Consider the following 20,011-nt stretch of genomic DNA (forward strand, 5'->3'; position numbering starts at 1 on the left):
ACTGATTTCTGATTTTACTTGGAGTTATGATTAAAAGTGTATTTAATAACATAACTGATTTGGCATTGATTTTCATGATGTATGGAATGCATGAGAGATTCACGACTGCTTTGGACTAGGCAATTTAAGGCTTTGAAAGCAGAAAGCTGCAATAAAAGGAAATGAAAATTTAACTGGATTTTGGAATGGAATATAATCAACCTGAAAATGGTTTTTTACAATGGTTAAATATATTTTGTTTTAATAAGGCATACATTATCATTGAAATGTATGAAATAGCTATTCCTATAGCAAAGGGAATGAATGCTTAGAGAATGAATGAATGGGGTCCCATCTAAACAGGACTTGTGAATTGCTGGGACTGCAGTTATCCATTATGCTCCCATCATGTGCACTGTAGAGCGTGGAAAGGGTTCATGGTGGGTTAGATAAATTACTCTTGACTTACTCTTGCAGCTACAGTATTTAGGTGGCTAATCTAGTTGAATATCTGGTCAATGGTGATCCCTAGAATGTTGAGGGTAGAGTCTTGGTAATGGTAAAACCATTACCTATCAAGGATCGGTGGTTAAGTTCTCTCTTGTTGGAGAAGCTCAGTGCACTTTTGCAGTCCAAAATTACCTAATTATGCAAAATCCCCATTTTTCAACTTGTGATGGGGGAAAGTTCCGAATAAACTAGTCCTTTCCAGTTCACCTACCACTCAAACCAGTGCACTGATGATGCCATAGCCTCAGTCCTCCACTCCATCCTGTTCTACCTAGAAAATGATACCCTGTATGCCAGGTTGGTGGTTAACTGTCATTGTTGGGACTCAACACCTCTCTCTGTAACTGGATCTTGGACTACTTGATGGAAGGACCCCAATCAGTCCAAGTTGGCAGCAACATCTCAAGCTCCATCACTCTGAGAACTGATGCTCCCCAGGGCGGTGATGAGTCAGCATACAGAGAGGACCTAGAGAGGCATGTCAAATGGCGCAAAAACAGCAACCTGAGCCTCAATGTGGACAAGATGAAAGAGACGATTATGGACTTCAGCAAGGCACAGATTGACTACTTTCCCTGGCACATTAATGACTCTGTGGTGGAGAGAGTGAAAAGCACAAAAGTTCCTCGATGTGCACATCATGGATGATATAACCTGGACCCACACCACCTCCTCATCAGAAGTCATGGCATAGATTACATTTTCTGAGGAGACTGAGGTGTGCAAGGCTCTCCTTCTAACAGCTTTCTACAGGAACACCATTGGGTCTGTCCTGTCTGGCTGCATCATTGTGTGGTATTACATAAAACAAAGCAGGAAAATAAAACAAAGGTTTTAATTCATGTTATGAAGCTTGCTAAATTGATGTACAGAGCCCCACCCAGTAAATACTACAGAAGCAGAATGTTTGTTTTGAACATTTTGTAAAACACTGGACCATAATTTGATTAAAATGTCCATTGAGAAGGAGTATAGAAAAGATTTACTGGAATGCTTCCAGAGCTGAGAGACAGCCCAGAGAAGCTGAAATTGTTTTCCTTCAAGGAAGGACAGATAAGTTTCAAAATCACGTAAGTCTTGAAAAGTAAATGAGGAGAAATATTTGCCTTTAGCTCAAGGATTGACAATTGGGCACTGATCTTAGGTGAAGAACTAAAACCAGCTTGAGGAAAAATGTTTCCACTTCACTACCTACAAAGGTGGTGGAAGTGGAAGCAGAAGCTGAAGCGGCTTTTAAAGTGGAATTGGCTGAATGCCAGATGTACTGTAAGTGAAAATATAAATGAAGTTGAACTACTGCAACTGAAATCTTTACAAGACAATGATAAATCCTTTTTAGCTCTAATTTCATTATATGAATTCAGATATTATTCCTTAAATTGTGTTAAGTAAAAGTGATACAAACAATTTAAAAGTATATATTTGGTAGTCAGCAGTGTTGTCTGATTGTGTGATGTAAATAAATACTGCAGATTTTGCCATCAACATAGTTAGATAGATAATCCAGAATTATATTGGTAGTTGAGAAAATTGAGCAAAATATGGAGGTAATTAACTAGCAAAAAGCATGATCACATCAACCACAGCTGAATGGGTGCCAAAATATCCATTACCAACTCTATTGCTGTCCTGACATCGGCCTCCTTTTAAATCAAAGAAAATACTTTTCAAATGGCATTATTGTATGTTAGGGATTGAAGCTGAATAGAAATTAATGATACAAAATCTGGGAAAAATCAAACAAGATTTCTACCATCATCAGGAAATGGATTGTCATTTTGTAAAAGAAAAAGATCTGTGTAGTTCAGGGATGTGAACCAAAGTTAAAATTTGCTGTTTTGGAGGGACAGGTTCTGTATGCACATTACTCGGGTGGACACCTGTAAGTCCCTAATGTGCTAAATAATTATTAAGGTGGGTTGTGCATTGCAGTCCAACCCCAGACAAAAGACCTTCCTTCTTCCATTCCCACCCAGACCTTGGTTACTGAAACAAAATTACTGAGAGGTCCATGTGCAATATGGCCGTCCCTTTTTCCACTGAGCAAAGGCTTATTGTGCTGAATGTGCACTGTTAAGACAGATGCGGTGGGGTGGGGTAACTGTGAAAACATCTTCAAAATGTTTATATTCAGTGTATTTATTCTGGAAGATAATAAAAGGATTAAAAGTGCATTTTCAGACCATTTTACATAAGCAACTTCAATGCCAGATGCAAAATGCACTTTACCTTATGAGTAGCATTGAGATGCTGAACTGGAATGGAAACCATATTGTTGATCTGCAGAGATACTTAACACAAACCAACTGATAAAATATCTTCAGTCTTGAATGGATTACAAGTAATTACACAACGAGAGAGATTGGTTCTAAATGTTTTATAGTAATTTCATGTTTGTTATAAACAGCAATGTTTGAATTTAACAGCTTTAATTGTAAAATGGCTAGAAAGATGTACAAAAAAGCAACTCCTATTGATAAAACAATATGTAAAAAGCAACATGAATTCAATGTGCAAAAGATTTCATACAGACAGAAACACTAACTCTAGGTAGCATTTCCTGATAAATTACTTAAATAGCATATCTACAAAATAATGAGATTTGTTTACTTGCTTAATGTTACAAGTTTCACCAGAAAAACTCAATAATTTATACAACTTTTTGTTTTCTTTTGATAAAGAGCAATGACATACTATTAATTTTGGGAGAAAACATGAGCCAGTTTGAGAACACTAGTTGCTGTTAACATTTTTTGTTACTGGGGCAATACATTTTTCTTCTGTAAAAATAAATTTTTGACTATGTACACAGCCTTTAATACTACAGTAGCTTTGAGAGACTTTAGACACATGAGCAAGGTTTTCTGCTGCTTGATCCAAAGGTTCTTATTGATCAGACAACAGTGAGGTAATATTTGTACATAGAAAAGTTTCACCTTTTTCTCTTTTTGGAAACCATATAGATCCATGTGTATCACATGGTTGAAAAAAGTTCTAGGCTCTAAAAGGGCTACTTTGTTAGGAGCAAAATAGAGACAACTGCATCTCACGGCCCAACAGCCTGCAAAAACAAGATTACAGACTCCAGCAGAGTCCCTCACTTTCAGTTCACCTATGGGCTACCCTTTAGGTTGGGCAGTAGAACAAAATGTTTGAACAAATAATAAAAAACCTAAACTAGCTAGCATCAATATAGAACAATATTAATAAATAATCACTGTATTTACAATCTTAGAATGCATACAAAGACTATGATAAATTCTCATGGATAGTCTGCCGCATTTTTTTAAAGTGTCCTTCAATCTTATTTCACCCAGGATAAGAAAATAAATAATTTATGACTTTTTAAAAAAATATCTACAGGCACAACAATTTGTTATTTTAACAAATGTTAGGTTAAGAGAAGAGCAATCTCTCAACTGTCCCCTTGCGCCTTTTTTAAAACCATAGTATTTGAAGCAAACACTCCTTCCATGGTGGCTAGTATCAGTGCAGAAGAGAATACTTGTGGACTGCTCTTCTAACTTAACTTGCCATCATCAGACTAGCTTCACTTTGAATAAAAGCAAGTGACAGCAATCTTATCCTATAGGAGCCGAAGTTATGTTTGATCTTCATAAACTCTTCCTGGCAACAAGACCTGAAGATAGATTTTGCAACCTTTAACTTAATCTGGTCAGCACATACCTGGAGAGATGGTTGGTTTTGATGTGATTTACAGTGGGCTCAGAATCTACGGAATTAGATTTTCATGTGTGTAATCAACTGACTAACTCTGCTAGTATTCACACATATTAATTTTGTATAATAAACAAGTTCCAATACAAAACAAGAAACAGTTCCTCCAAGGTGTCTTCCAGATATATTTGCACATAAGAAATCTATCACAGTTCTCCCACCCCATTTGTGAGTTCTTTTTCTGCTCATTTAATCCTCAGCTATCTTTTCACCATAGAATGGTCCTCATCTCTTTTTATTTGAGAAAAAGTCCACAGCAGAGATAGTCTCATTAACAGTGTGCAGTCTCCTTTCACGGGGCCTCCTGCCATGAGATGTAGTAGAATTGGAATGATTAATGATTTGCCTTTTCCAGATGCAAGAGGTTTTGTTTAAATGTACCTGTAATTTGCATTTGTCAGAAGTGGAAACATTATACTGAGTCATGATCTAGGGAATAATTTCCTTGCAGACATTGCTGTATTTTAAGTTGATATCATCCAGTGAGTTCTATCAGCCAATGCAGGTCATGTGCTTTCCATAAGTAAAACAAAGAAGGAGAAAACAATGGCTCCAAGAAAATAGATAGGTGCAACACCGGTTTCTTAAACATTTCCACATCCACGACTGTTAATTAAGAATCTGTGGAGAAAAAGAAACAGTCAAAATCCGAATCAGAAAGATTCTGATTTTTAACACAGATTTACCATTTTCTCTGGCTTTCACTGCTCCCCTGTTTTGGAATGATTTTCCAACATAACATTCATTTACCAACAGTTTGTCAGTTAATTTTTCCCAAGTTGCATTACCAAGGAACAAGCATGCATTAGTACAGTATTTATATCACTTTAAGGTTTAGTTAAGAAATTTAGCAGTGGTGTTACATTTTCAATTTTTTCACATATGGATATAACCCTTACCTCTACATTCATATTTAAGATCAGAGAAGTAAACCATTTCTTGAGAGAAGACAAAGAGACCCAACCGTCCTCCAGCATAGGTCTTGTCGTAGATTGCTCCAGAGTCTGCCATAATTTTCTTCCCTTCATACATTACAACACTGTAATATAAATAACAAAATCTTCATTCGTCTGATACAAGAAAATTACTGTCCAAATCAATTCCATCCTCAATTTGTCTTGTGATTCAAAAGCTAATGCCATTCCCAGATACTTAAAGCAACATCATCTATAGTCAATAATATAGTAGGATAAAGTGTGAAGAAATTACCGGATAAATCCAGTCTTTGGTCTGTGGGTTAATTGCCATCTGTAAGCTGCCTTGTCCTTCCAGCCAATGTTATGGGGATCATGCCACAGAGTTTTAACCTAATAAAATAAAGCAAATTTTATTATTTAATTGCTTCCTAAGAACATCTGAATTCAGCTCATACAAGAAGAATTCCATGTTCTGCATATGCAGGTACTTATGTATTTTAAACAAAAAGTAGGTGGTACCCAGAAAATAAACAGCATTAAATTCAAAAGTATTTAAATCATGAACATCATGTGAGAATTTAACTGAATGGTGAAAACAGGCTTGAAGGGCTTCCTCTAAAAAGGAGACATTCTTTATTTTTAGTTATTTTGTAGCAACTCCTCTAATTCTAAACAGATAACAATGACAATTTCAGTTTCAAAAACCCATCAAGGACTTCTGATTTTCACACTAGCCTTAATATAAATTATACCCCTGATGAGCAACTTAAAACCTTCATTTGCAAAATATTTGAGTCATAATAATCTTGTAGAAGTATTTAAAGTTCCCTTACTTGTCCTGCTGTATTCCCAGTGTGCCAAAGTGCATTACGCAAGTGCTCTCCTGGACCAGTTGTAGAGTTCACCACTTTGATGGAGAGTCCAGCATATCCCTGAGCTTTGGTTGGTGTATCATGCCAGTAAGTTTGTGTGATCTGTTTCCACATTACCACATAGAAGCGGCTACTGGACTGGTATCCAAAAACAAATCCAGCATAATCATCATCACGTTCGGTATTGATGAAGAATGTTCCACTGAAGTCAACTGCATTGAATTCATCATATCCTAATTTAAAAAAAAAGTGCTTTGAGTAAAATATTATACTAAACTTGCCCAATTTGGTTATTATATTCCACAAATATGAAAGGTAGCTAGGATTTAAAAAAAAAGGATCTAGTGCTTTCTCGGCATTCTTATGACGAATAAATTCTAGCCTGAGAAGAGTTTATTCGTAGCTAGGATTATTCAGGAAGGATTCCAAATCTAGTTATACTGGTCTTGTTTTCCAGAGACTTGCTATTAACAAAACTTTGCATTGTGAGCCAGACCCAGGTATCCCTTCGCATTTATTTTGGAGAAACCAGAATATGAACGTGTACTCATAAGGGGAAACCTATAACACTTTACTCAAACATGGCTCAAAATACCTGAGCAGCCTGTCAGCTGTAGGGAAGCAAGTCTGGCATAAGAATGCAAAGAGGTTTGCTCCGCCAGGTGTAGGCCCTAACTGAGTGGAGATTATGCTCTGCAAGCTGTACTCCACAATCCCAAGTGTCAGTGGCCTAACCAGAAAGCCCCAGTAAAGAAAGATCTCAAGTCTGCTGCTGGTAATTCCTCGGAAACTTGTCCCTTCACTCCCTAGACTCAGTTTTCCAACCCTATATTGTGGCAATGAAATTGTTGGTGCCAAAAGTTTGAATGAAACCCAGAGCAAATTTTGGCTTGAACATCAAACAGAACTATTTTGGATAAGGAATCAGTTTCCCAGCCTACTGTGGCCACAAGTTGTCACAACTACACATTGCCAATTTGGTGTCATTTTTCTTTGCAAGCTCAACACTCACCCACAGCAATGCCAGGATCACAGTTAACTGTCTGCACCAACTCTTTGCCCTTGTGTCGCACAACCCAATTGGGGTCATTTTGGGATGTTCCCTTTGGATCCAGTGGTACCATTTGGAATTTGCGGAAATCGGTCTCAGTGATTTCGAAGTTTTCAGGACAAACATCATAGATATCTGGGATACTGTCTCCATCAAAATCATCCTTACAAGCATCGCCTCGACCATCACCTGAATAAAAGAAGTGATATTTTAAGCAAAGGTACCCATTAAAATGTTTTTCCCATTAGTTAATATTTATTCCTCTCCATCCCAGTTTATAGCTAATAGTTGTACTGACATGAAATTTTCAGTCTTACCATCAGAGTCAGTTTGGTTGGGGTTGAATTTCAATCGACAGTTATCCCTGTCATCAGGAATACCATCATTATCATCATCATGATCGCAGGCATCACCCCTGCCATCCTTGTCATGGTCTGCCTGGTTGGAATTAGCAACGTAGGGGCAGTTGTCTAGATTATTCTGATGACCATCCTCATCGATATCCATGTTGTTGTCACACTTGTCTCCCACAAGGTCAGAGTCTGAATCAGTCTGGAATTGGCAAGCACATCCATATTAGATAAGCCTTCTGCAGAACTAAATACAGGAAGCACCAAAAATGTCCTTGTTTTACTGATTAAGCAGTCCTTTTACAAGCCTAAATCAAACAGATGTATTATTTAGAATGTGACATTTGTGTACGGAATATGGGAATAATAAATATTTAAAGGGGCTTAAAGGCCAGTGTATAATTGGCGGGTCAAAGGGCCTTTCTCTGTGACTTCTAGTTTTATGAACTGAGGGATGATACTATGCTACACTTATCTTAATCCAATATTTATACAGTCAAATGCATAAAATCCATTACACTGACTATTGACTGTTTGGAGTCACTGTATTAAGTCAGTATGAAATAATTAGTGTAGTGTGCTGTGCAGTGTTGCACCCTTCAGCAACATGGTGTGGACTGGATTATTATTATACAAGTCCATTACAGCACCATGATTTAAACAAAATACATTTGATGCTCACTTTGGTCCCATTTACAATACTTCCACAGTAACTTTTGACTTGAGGTTATACTCCATTCAATCATTATTATCTTTTAACAGAATAACCTCTCAAGTGAACAAAGTTCTCTTAAAATGCATATAGTCATAGAATACTACAGCACAGAAACAGCACCTTCAGCCCATCTAGTCCATACTGAACTATTATGCAGACTAGTCCCATTGACCTGCACCTGGACTATATCCTTCCATCCATGTACCTATCCAAATTGCTCGTAAATGTTGAAATCAAGCCTGAATCCATAAATTTTGTTCGGAGATTGTTCTACACTCTTACTACTCTCTGAGTGAAGAAGTTCCCCCTCATGGTCCCCTGAAACATTTCACTATTCACCCTTAACACATGACCCTTAGTTTTAATCTCACTCAACCTTAATGGAAAAAATGTGCTTTCATTTACCCTATCTATATCCCTCATCACCTTTATCACAGGGATTCTCGACCTGGGTCCATGGAACTCTTGCTTAATGGTATTGGTCCATGGCATAAAAAGTTGGGAACCCCTGCTCTATCAAATCTCTTCTTAATATATATGTCATATAATAACATCAACATCTAGCTTCCTAGCAGGTTAAGAACTAAATAATAAAAACCTTATCACTGATCTGGTGGAAGATATATCTGACAGAAATGAATAAGCTGAACTAGATAACATTGAAATTTATGATGGATTCCATGGTAGATACGGTCAAGATACAGGTTTACATTTTATTGCAACTTCTTATATTCTCAGCATTGGAATTCATGGTCATGAATATTGAGCTAAAAATATGCTTCAAGCACATTCTGATCCACTTTGGGTGGAAATGACAGAATTCTTCCAATAAATTACACAAAATCATATATTCTTTAAGATATTTTTGTGATTTTCATGAATAACTAAAAACAAGCAACAGTATTTTTTCTCAAAATAGTCTAATATTACAGTAATTAGTTTGTTGGTAGCCATTAATTGAAAAGTACTTACTTGATCTGGATTGTGTTCTAGTGGACAGTTGTCACACTGATCACCAATGCCATCTAAATCTGTGTCCCTCTGATCAACATTGTACACATAAGGACAGTTGTCCTTCTCATTTAAAATACCTGGAAAGCAAATCAAAACATTGTTGTAATATGGTTAAGAGGTGGCGCTTCAGGGCAGACTTCCTTTCACTACGAGTCCACTATTATAAACTAAACCAAAAAATGGGATTGTTCTCCATATACCATAAAGGGTTATGATAAGGTGACTTACTGAAACTAGTACTGATTCTCTAAGTGAAAAAGAAGATTTAAAGACAGACTTATGCATTTCAAAATTTATCAGTGGTTTAAGATTTCATGGATAACGATGAACAGCTAACACTGATGTCAGAGTACAAGAAAGAGAGCGAACGAGAGAGAGAAGCAGGTTCATTGGTTAACTTTAGAATAAGGGAATCGGAAAACAAAGTTGCAGAAGTAATCCAGGAAAAGCATAAGACCGAATTGTTCTGTCAAACAGACAGCTCTCATAGACTGGGCTACGTGACTTTCTATGACTAACTTATTTGTGGTCTTCAACTTTGCCAGCAGAGCATTCTTACCATCTCCATCAATGTCAATGGCACAGGCATCTCCTTCCCCATTTCCATCAGTGTCTGTCTGGTCAGGGTTACTGTTATAAGGGCAGTTGTCACAACGATCACCCACATCATCCCGGTCGTAATCATATTGCGCAGGGTTAAACAGGAAAGGGCAATTGTCCTGAAATTAAGTTTGAGTGATTAAGTTGAAATACAAGTTTTAAATAAAAGGTCAGTGCTCACTTTAATAAAGTCAACTTCAGTTTATTTCAGTAAAGTGTTCTTGCAAACAGTCCATTATTCAAATAAAATCTAGAGGAACATTCTTGGACACCTAGGTGTCAGATTGCTGGAAAATTTTGTTTGCTTGTGAAGCTGTGACTGTCTCACAGATTCTGCCAATGTGGATGTGAAAACACAAACCCTAATGTCAGAAGTAACCTTCCTTTTAATGACATTGCACTCCACAAATAGATTTCTCAGGTGCCTGAAACAAGGACTAGACTGTTTTGCCAGCTGTATGCTATGTGTTCAGAATACAGAGCTCCGAGTGAATCTTGCCTTCATTCTGTGATGAGTTAGTGTCATAGGGGAGAATGTGCTTTCTGTTAGTATTGTCTGGCTTAACAGAATAGCAAGGTGTAGAATATCTTTCATTCAGAACCTACCCTCTCATCTGGAATGCCATCATTATCATCATCGTTATCACAAGCATCTCCAATTCCGTCCCTATCATGGTCTTCTTGTCCAGAGTTAGGCAGCAATGGGCAGTTATCCTAAAAATCAAAAAGGATTGCAGTTTAGATGTGAACAATAACACTTAAAGATCTGTTAAGTGTAATTTTACAGAAAGATACCACTGCAGGAATTAACGTTTTTAGCCATTTCCTCTTTGATATAATTTAAAAGGCAGCTGTCTAACAAAAATGTTATGAGTTTGCACATCCAAGCAAAACAGGCTATTATAACTAATACTAAATGGACAGGCTGACAGAAATATCTTACATAAAGCACACCCTATCCTTCCCCTGTTACAACACAGACTTTTTAGTTCATAAACTGGCAGGACAACTTCATATATTTCATTCCTTATATCTTGTGTTACTTCAATATACTTCCTGATACAAGGGTTAGAACACCTGTAATGAAGTCCGTGCTATAGACTCTTGCATTACATAGTAGAACTGAAGCACCATATCAAATTTTAAACTATGAGGTAATAAGCCTAAGATGTTGACGAAGAACGTCAAGAAGCTCTTAATATAGAAGTAATTACAGCTTACTTTTTTGCAGTGGTAAGTTGCATTGGCAACGCAGGTGAGATCTTTATTTGGCCAACCGTCCAGGTCAGTATCTTCTCCACAGATGATGCCGTTGCCAGCAAAACCAGGCTTACATTCACAGCGGAACATCTGGTCACTGAAGATACCAAGGTAAATACACTTGGCATGTTTATTGCAGTTGTTTGTCTTATCTTTGCAGGGATTGCGTGGCTCACAGATCTGTGTATAAAAAGCATGATTTAACCATTTGTGCATGTGGTATACCACACTTTTATTTTTCAATAATTCTGGTGATGCCCTGTTTTACAGACTATTTATACTCATGTATATGCTACTTCTTTGAAATATGAAGAAATGTCACCATTTAATTGTCATTAAGTTTTCTTTTAACCCTCACCTGCTTGTTCTTTGTAGCCTCCTCGATGCCTCTGCCAAATGGTTGATTTCCAGTGTACCGAGCTGGACAGGGCAGGCAGTTGTAACCGGGTTCTGTGTTTTCGCACCTGTGCTCTCCATTGGTGTGAAAGCAGGTGTCAGGCACTTCCACGCACTGTATGAGATTTAAAAATAATGGTATCAAAGACAAGAATCTAAGATGTGCGTAAAAGTACTGTACTGACTAAATACTGGCCAGTATTTACCTCATTAATGTCCTCACAGTGAATGCCATCACCTTTGTAGCCAGACGGGCATGGACCACACTCCCAGGAGCCGTCTGGGAAGCTGGTACACTTGCTCTCAGCAAAGCATGGATTTGATAAACATCCATCTGTAATATAGGTGGATTTGTACATGTGACTATTTGTTGTGTAAAGACCATAAAACACAGGAGCAGGATTAGGCCATCTGGTCCATCAAGTCTGCTCTGCCAGTCATGGCTGATCCTTTTTTTCTCCTCCTCAACTCCAGTTCCTGGCCTTCTCCCCATAACCATTGATGCCATGTCCAATCAAGATCCTATCAATCTTTGCCTTAAATACACCCAACAACTTGGCCTCCACAGCTGCACGTGGTAACAAATTCCACAACGTCACCACCCTTTGGCTAAAGAAATTTCTCTGCATCTCTGTTTTGGAAGGGCGCCCCTCTATCCTGAGGCTGTGCCCTCTTGTCCTAGACTCTCCCACCATGGGAAACATCCATTTTACATCTACTGTCTAGGCCTTTCAACATTCAAAAGTTTTCAGAGATCTCCCCCTCATCCTTCTGAATTCCAGTGAGTACAGACCCAGAGCCATCAAATGTTCATTGTATGATAACCCTTTCATTCCTAGAATCATCTTCTGGACCCTCTCCAATGCCAGCACATCTTTTCTAAGATGAGGGGCCCAAAACTATTCACAGTTTCATTTTTAAAGTTACTGTAAGGACACATAGTTGGGATAAAAAAAAAAGATTGCCACCTTATTAATGTTATTAAACTGTAGGTAAAAAAGAAAACTTGCAAGCTTACCAATTGGACACTCCAGTTTGTTGCAAATCTGGGTCTCCCGAGGTTGACCCACGCACCTCTTGCCTCCATGCTTGGGTGCCGGACTGTCACAAAGACGCGTGCGTTTCTGTATTCCTCCTCCACAGGTGACAGTACAAGAGTTCCATGGTGACCAGATACCCCAGTTTCCGTCAACTGAAAAACGAAGCAAATGTTTAGTTTTAATGTCAATCATTTGAAGATTTTGGTTGTAGATTTTGATAGGCAAGTGGTTTGATTAACATCTCTGTTGGCACAACACCATGCAGCCTAAGCAAATACTCACTTGGGCACGGAGCCTGTTCACATTTTTCGGTTTCCCTCTTCTCTCCCACACATTCTTTGCCACCCATTTGTGGCATTGGTGAGTTACATAGGCGGATTCGAGTGATCACTCCAGTACCACAGCTCACAGAACAAGATGACCAAGGAGACCAATAACTCCAACCACCATCTTGCTTGACTAGTATAGGAAAGAGAAAATATTAACATCTATTGTTGGACACACAGGTCTTGCTGTTACAGTTCAATAGATAGCAAGCCAAATTCAATAAACATTTGTCAAATTTGCTCAGCTTGGTTAGCCAAGTACATGCTTTTCTACACTGCCCTTCCGCAGTTGAGAGTATCCTAACAAGCTGCATCACTGCATGTTATGGAAACTGGACTGGAAGGCTCTATAATGGGTGGTCAAAACTACCCAACACATCATCGGAACCAGCCTACCCACCACAAGTACAGAAAGATGCCAGAAAAGGTCCACTAACATGATGAAGGATCCCACCCACTCTGTTCATGAACTGCTTGTCCCACTCCCATCAGGGAAGAGGCCACATAACATCCATGCCAGGACCACCAGACTCAAAAACAGTAAGGCTGATCAACACCTCCACCCACCTGTCACAATCACCTTATGTGCCTAGCATCACTTTGTGGACATACAGTCAATCTATTGTATATGAGCTATTGTATGTTTTTATATTTATTGTGTTTTTTTTATAGTTATTGCATTCTTTATCTTATTGTGTTTCTTTGTGCGCTGCATCAGATCCGCAGTAACAATTATTTCATTCTCCTTTACACTTCTGTACTGGAAATGGCATTAAACAATCTTGAATCTTGTGTGAGAGGGAAGAAACAGAATTGTGTGCCTGCTCTTGCAGGTGCACAGTTGTGTTTATATTTAAAATTCCACCCTAACATCATATTGCCTTTGCACATGCAAGCAAAACAGTGGGGGAAGGGGAAAGGTGGGAGACAGGAAAGTAAACTTACATCTTTTGTCACATTCTTCCAAATGGCAACTGCGAGTCTGAACAGAGGTCCCATGACAGTCGCTGTTAATCCGATCACAGGACCGACCTCGCTGCTGAGTTCCAATTCCACAGGTGACAGAACAATGAGTCCATTCAGACCATGGAGACCAGCCAGCCTCGGATTCATTCAGAATTGCTGTAGGAATTTAAGTACATCTCCAATGAAGTCTCAAAAATGAAAAGTTGTGATCTAGAATATCCTAACCCAATGCTTAAACTGTAAATTCGCCACATTGTAAAGTCTATGCTTGTTTATGCTTGTTTCAACAACTTCAGGTAACTGCTAATACCCATAGAAATATGTTGTGTGAGGATGTTATCTTCCTATTTACAGTACATCTAATCATCGAGGCACTTAACCACACATTGCTCTATGTCTGTGTGAGGAGTGGCGCGCCACACAGTCTTTCGTTCCACGCCTTGTAAGGCATGAAAATGCCTGACGCTGGCCTCTTTGGCCTGAGTCGATGATCCCTCCCCCTCCCTCCCTAATCTCAATCCTCAATATCCTTGGTTAATGAATATGCCAAATTTTCACATTAAATACTAAATAATCTCTTTTCATTCTGGCGAGAAAATTAGTTCTTCAAATCAGAGTATGGCTAAACTGCAGACTGTAACTGCAATTTCCAAAGGAAGTCAAGTTTAATTATGGTGATGTGTCTCAAAGCTTTTCTGATGGGGATGTCACTCCACAAATACCATGGGTGGTATTTCTTAAGTAGCTTCGGATTTTATCCAATACATTTCACAAATAAAAGGTAAAAATTTAAATGCAAATTGGAATATTGCCACCTAATCTGACAGTTTACAAAAATGGGGGAAGTTGGGGAAAAAGGCACCTTTATCACAGAGCAGTTTCCCAGAAAGTTGTACAAATTGGATTCTACCTAATATTGATACCCACTAAGTCTAGCCGCAATACTCCATACCTAGCATTTGGTTTCAGATACTTAGATTACTGTTACCAGGACATACATGGGCATCGGGCACAGCATTCCCCATCTGGAACCACAGCATCTGCACAGGATACAGTAGGGCAGGAAATCCTTTGGCAAAACGTGACAGATGACTGAAAAGAAAAACAAATTGAGCAAATGACTTTGGGAGGTAGCAAATGTTGTTAACAGCTATCTGACAACAGAGGACTGACAAAGCCAACGCAAAAGCAGCTGGTTAAGATGTGAACACAAGAGATTCTGCAGATGATGGAAATCCAGAGTATCACAAACAAAATACTGGAGGGACTTAGCAGGTCAGGCAGCATTTATGGAAGTAAATAAACAGTTGACATTTACATAGATTTGCTGCTGTGCTCTTCCAAATGTTGCATGTGTTGTTCTGGTTGAAATGTGTTTTTATTTCCCAAATTTGTATTTATAAGTTGCTTTGGCTTTTATCTAGAAAGTGCTGGAGGCAGTATAATATCACGTGCCATAAGGGGAATGCACGATGACTTCAGGGACTGCATGGATGCCTTTTGAATAATTTGGAACCAACAAGGACTCCATTTATTAATGGAATGTTTGGAAATTGCCTGCTTGCTTATTTAATTGTGTCCAGCTAACATACTTTTGATGATTTACACTATTATTTGGAACCATAAAGATAAATGATCTCATAGAAATGAAAACTTGTTTTTTTGTGGAGGGGGTGTAAGGAGGTTTTTTGTGCAGTTCCAAGCTGATACAACATTGTATTTGTCATTGACCTTCTCTCCTGAGGATATTGCCAGACATTTCCCTACACACTCAAATACTACAGGGCATAAACACCGATAGAACTTTTCATACATACAAGTTATTTAAATAACCTAAAATAGGGATTTAAAGCACTTTAGTAACATTGGCAATGGTTGGAGCACCTGCTCTAGAATACCAATGACTGCCAAACAGTAGATTTCCATTGGAATGCAAAATACAAACTTCATTTTTTTCTTCATACAACTTTTTAAGTGGCTGATTCAGTATTGTAACTCTTACAGATTTTGGGATCATTTAATTTGGAAAACAAAAGTAAGTTGCAGTTTGGGTTGGGTTCAATGCTCATACCTGGCAAGTGCAGTCAGTGCAGTAGTCCACTTTCCACTGATCCTTGTCTTTGTAGGTCATGCCATTATGAACGCACCCTCCAATTTGTCTGATCCCAATGGCTCTTGCAATCAGTTCGTTATCTGCAGTCTGGAGAAACAAACAGAGTTCATTACAATACTGGCAAGTTTAAAAGAGTTATTTTTTCCCCCTAAAACACTTATTTTTCTTACCAATTTCTGAACCTTGTCAACCAACTGGGTAACCATGGTCCTGAGAGCTTGAAGCTCGGTGAACATGCTGGATAGTTCCTCGCAGGATATGCCGCATATCGTCTGAAGGTCCTTTGTTTTGTGACCATAGAAGTTGGTCCGGATGGCTGGGCTTTCAGAGCCCCCAATCGGTAAAGACACGATGCCATGTGTGGCTGGAAGAGAAGATTCCCGCGGTCACCATCCAATACAACGCACGGTTTCTTTTGCAAGGGTCTCAGACTGTTTAGGTGTAGGACTCAAACATCAAACGCTCACCCCCCGCCCCGGTACATGACGAATCTGCGCTTCGCGCATCAACTGTTAACAAGCCCAGGCTCGGCTTCAGTAGCAAAACACAAGACTTATCGATTGCTTAGCCATTGAATGCGATCTGCCCCTTTATAACTGCTGGCTACTGATTAAACGTCAGTGACTGGTTGAGCCAATGTACAAGGCGGCTCACTGACCGCGTTAGTAGAATTCAAAGTGCGGCAGGCGCTTTGGGCGCGACTGGACAGCAGCATGCACAGTCGGGATTTGTGACAAATACTTACAACTGTAGCAGCCCTTGTTCAGCAGTATCGTTTCTATGTTGGTCCCAAACACAAAACGGACATTCTGTAGGACTCCCTGTGTCAGAAAGAAGGAACAAACACCGTTGAAGCTACTTCAAAACCCACTCCGATGTCTCCTCTGAATCATGCAAATCCAGCATTGAAAATTCCCACCACCGCTATATTAAGTTAATTCTCCGTTCTTAATTCTGCAAACCTTTTCAAATCACCTAAGCGGACTTCAAGGACAGATTTATCCAGCCCTCTACCGTGTGCAACCTTTCCGTGAAATATGGGCGCGGTTCGGCTCTGTCTCCCTCTTAACTTTCCTTTGTCCATCCCCGCTATCCGTCTTGTTTTAGTCGCTGCCCGTCCACCACTCTCTCCGCCTACCTGTACGCGCGCCTGCCGCTCCACCTCGCTCATACCTGGAAGTTATTGCGGAGACCTTTGCCTCCTATGGCCAGTCTCAGTTTGTAGTCGCCGTATTTCAACACCTTGTGGATGGCTTCTTCCAGTTCCACTTGGTTGACCTTATCACATCCCACATACAGCGTGGCCACGTCCTCTTGCACGAACAAGGTCAGGTTCTTCCAGCGGGCATTGGCCAGGTGGGCATCGGTGATGGACACCATGCTCTGCTTGCCCTCGATGGTGATGGTTAAATCGAGGGTGTTGGCTTTTCCATTGGACAGGATCTCGAAGAGACGGGTGCCATCCAGAGTGTCGATAGCCACCAGGGTGCCCCGGGTCTTCTTCATCTGCCGCAGGGTGGCGAGGAAGATGAATCCCCTCTCCTGCTGAATGTGGTCGATCAGATCCCTGAAACTGTGATCTGAAGCCGGGCTGATGGTATCGGGATTGAGGATCCTATAGGCTGGGCTGTTAGATTCGGGACCCTTGACCATGTGCACCCCAACGTTTTTGCGTGTGAGCCCGGTGACATCGAACATGTCGAACACATCATCTGCTCCTGTATCTGTGCGGTGGGGAGAGGGGTGGGGGTTGGAAGAAAGAGTAGTGCAGTGAGGTATAAGTTCAATGGGCGGGAGAATCGTTCACTAGGCGGGAGAACTCGGGAAAAAGATCTAGCCGCCCGTCCGTCTCAACTAGCGTGGGATACCGAACCCAACTCACCTTGGATCCTCTTTGCCGAACAGGCAACGATCATTAACAGTAGGAAGAGTCCTTGTAGAAGCTTCATTTTAGAACAGGGGCTCGCTACCTAGCATAAAAGAGGGGTGAAATTGTTTTAGCTGCTTATAATTTCCCACAGTGAAATCAGTTTTAACAAATAAAATGCAATTCGTTAGCCGTGTTATTAGAGCCTAACTTTTACTGACCAGTACTCTTGTAATCTCCGGATGAACTGAACGGTATCAACTGTAATAGTTCCGCGTAAAGCAAGAAGTGCCAGTGACAGATCCTAAATGGAACAAGTTCTAGTGCAGAAGCGGGTAGCCTGAGTAACCAAAGACTTGGAGCGATGCTTGCCTTTCCGCTTAGCCACTTGTGCAGAAGCAGTTCCTGAAGCTGAGGATACCGGCGATCGCTACTACCGTGGAGCCCGACTGCGGCTCCTTTAAATACCCTTTTGCATTCCTTGCATTCAGCATCTGCCAATCACCGGCAGCCTGGGAGGAAGCGAGCTTGTGTTTATTCAGTTACCTCACAACAAGAGGGATACAGTTCCAAAGCAGGCAGACCGCGGCGAGGAAAGCAATTAGGCGGATTCCAGTGGACTGGAGCCAATATACTCATATAATATGACAGAAAGATTCGAGCCAGGTTGAGCCTCGCTCAATTGATCGTATTTTCGCCCTAACCCAGTCATTTTTAGCAGCCACGCGCACAACACATACACATATTGACTTAGTTTAACAAAATCATAAGACCTTGCGTTAAAGTAGTTTACGTCTTCGATCATGTAAATTAGGTGAAATGTTCAAGGAAAAGAACGTAAAATATGCCAACTAATTTGTGCGTTTCCAGTCAATTATTAATGTGTTTTAGTACTTCAAAAGTTAGAATTTGTCAGTCCATCGGATCTTGTGGAGATTGGGGATTGATTTTGAATCAGCCACTAGGGGGAAGTGTGTCACCTTATTTCGAGCGGTGCGCAATGTCCGACTGGAGTTTCGGTGACTCACCTCCGAGTGAGACGGAACGGGTACCTCGCACCGCGAGTTCAACCTCCACTTCATGAGTCCCGAACCAGAAAATTGTCTTTGAATGCATTCACCTAACACATTGATCGAGCAAACAGAGACCTGGACTTTTTATTTATTTAGTTATGCGACACAAGGAGTGGAGAGTAATGAATGCATTTCTGAATCACAGAACAATTTGAAATGCTCGTGATGTTACTTTATAGGCGCAGAAACTATATTTTCGATAAATTCTATGTACGTAAATGGACTCAATCATATAAATTCGATTTCTTTGCTATTCTACTTATTTGGTTTTTCAGTTGTGCCATACGTCACTGGGGAAAAATCTGATCCAGGAAATACTTTTTGACGTCGGTGCATTTTTTTCTTGGCTGTTGAAGTAGAGACAGAACTGATCTGCTTCCTCAGAATATTATGGCACGGCATGAATGTCTGACACCCCGCCACCACCACCCTGTATCAATGCCCCGAGCCCAACACTCATTCCCAAGTCTTACGCGCGGCCAAATATTTCATCAATGCGATTTCTTCCTTTAGCAGATGGGTTTTAATTGTATCTAAGCACCGTTATGCCCTCATCGATCGGCTTAGAGGAGATTTTTTTTCCCAAACGCAAATATATTTATTCCGCAATTTGTGTGAATTCCTTGTTCTATTCAGTAAAATTTTAAACTAAGGCGCTGATATTTCACTTTCTAACCAAGTGCGGTCGATGAAAAAACAGTGAATAGGGTAAGGAGAGAGAAGGAAAATAACTCTCAGTGCATCACTGTCCTCGAGTAACTATTTGCCTCAAAAACCTCTCGCTCACGTGGATTCCCGTGCCGTATTCGCCCTGAGCAGGGTGGTATACCTCTCTTATCGAGTGTCTACTTATGAATGGGTGTCGGCAGCCATGAAGTAAAAGAGACAGGTTGTGTGTGCGTGGAGTGGGGAATGCAACATTCTCTGAGCGTGTATCTCTTAGAATTGACCCTGTCCTGGGATACAAAACATAGCTTCTTCTCACCATAAGCCTCTGATAAGCCTTAACCACTAGATGCGACTTCACCAAGGACTTCTGAGATTCGCCCATCGGCTGCAATGGAGACGGCAACAAAAGATAGCAGAGAACTTTATAGGATGACAGGCGGTGGAAATGGAACAAATACACAAACTTTTGAGCTCAAAAGATAGAGATCACACATCTGCTGAAGTAGATGGAGTAAGGATATGTTATGTAAATGGGTACATAACATTGGGAAAATG

At 40.0% G+C, this 20,011-nt stretch overlaps 1 protein-coding gene across 1 annotated transcript; it reads right to left on the reverse strand.

Annotated features, from left to right (window-relative positions):
• Nucleotides 1-2,851: 2,851 nt before the first annotated feature.
• On the reverse strand, nucleotides 2,852-18,158 carry thbs1b (thrombospondin 1b). Its single transcript, XM_072266689.1, has 22 exons — nucleotides 17,936-18,158; nucleotides 17,730-17,817; nucleotides 17,021-17,571; nucleotides 16,593-16,668; nucleotides 16,018-16,211; nucleotides 15,806-15,934; nucleotides 14,733-14,826; nucleotides 13,714-13,890; nucleotides 12,725-12,901; nucleotides 12,421-12,594; nucleotides 11,609-11,736; nucleotides 11,365-11,517; nucleotides 10,968-11,186; nucleotides 10,353-10,460; nucleotides 9,706-9,865; nucleotides 9,105-9,223; nucleotides 7,385-7,619; nucleotides 7,029-7,256; nucleotides 5,978-6,249; nucleotides 5,437-5,534; nucleotides 5,127-5,266; nucleotides 2,852-4,848 (listed from the first exon to the last, which is right to left on the reverse strand). The coding sequence occupies exons 2-22, from the start codon at nucleotides 17,794-17,796 to the stop codon at nucleotides 4,841-4,843; spliced, it is 3,507 nt and encodes a 1,168-aa protein (XP_072122790.1). The 5' UTR covers nucleotides 17,797-17,817; nucleotides 17,936-18,158; the 3' UTR covers nucleotides 2,852-4,840.
• Between the last annotated feature and the right edge of the window lie 1,853 nt (nucleotides 18,159-20,011).

Source organism: Mobula birostris, chromosome 1, assembly GCF_030028105.1.
Source record: "Mobula birostris isolate sMobBir1 chromosome 1, sMobBir1.hap1, whole genome shotgun sequence".
Lineage (NCBI taxonomy): Eukaryota > Metazoa > Chordata > Chondrichthyes > Myliobatiformes > Myliobatidae > Mobula > Mobula birostris.

What these genes read in the sequence shown, in the direction of transcription:
- thbs1b (XM_072266689.1), bottom strand. Translation starts at nt 17,796, where the DNA reads ATGAAGCTTCTACAAGGACTCTTCCTACTGTTAATGATCGTTGCCTGT. An exon ending in ATGCTGTGCCCGATGCCCAT is followed by an intron (nt 13,891 to 14,732) that starts GTATGTCCTGGT and finishes AAATTCCTACAG; the next exon opens with CAATTCTGAATGAATCCGAG. An exon ending in CAACTTACCACTGCAAAAAA is followed by an intron (nt 10,461 to 10,967) that starts GTAAGCTGTAAT and finishes TTTGATTTTTAG; the next exon opens with GATAACTGCCCATTGCTGCC.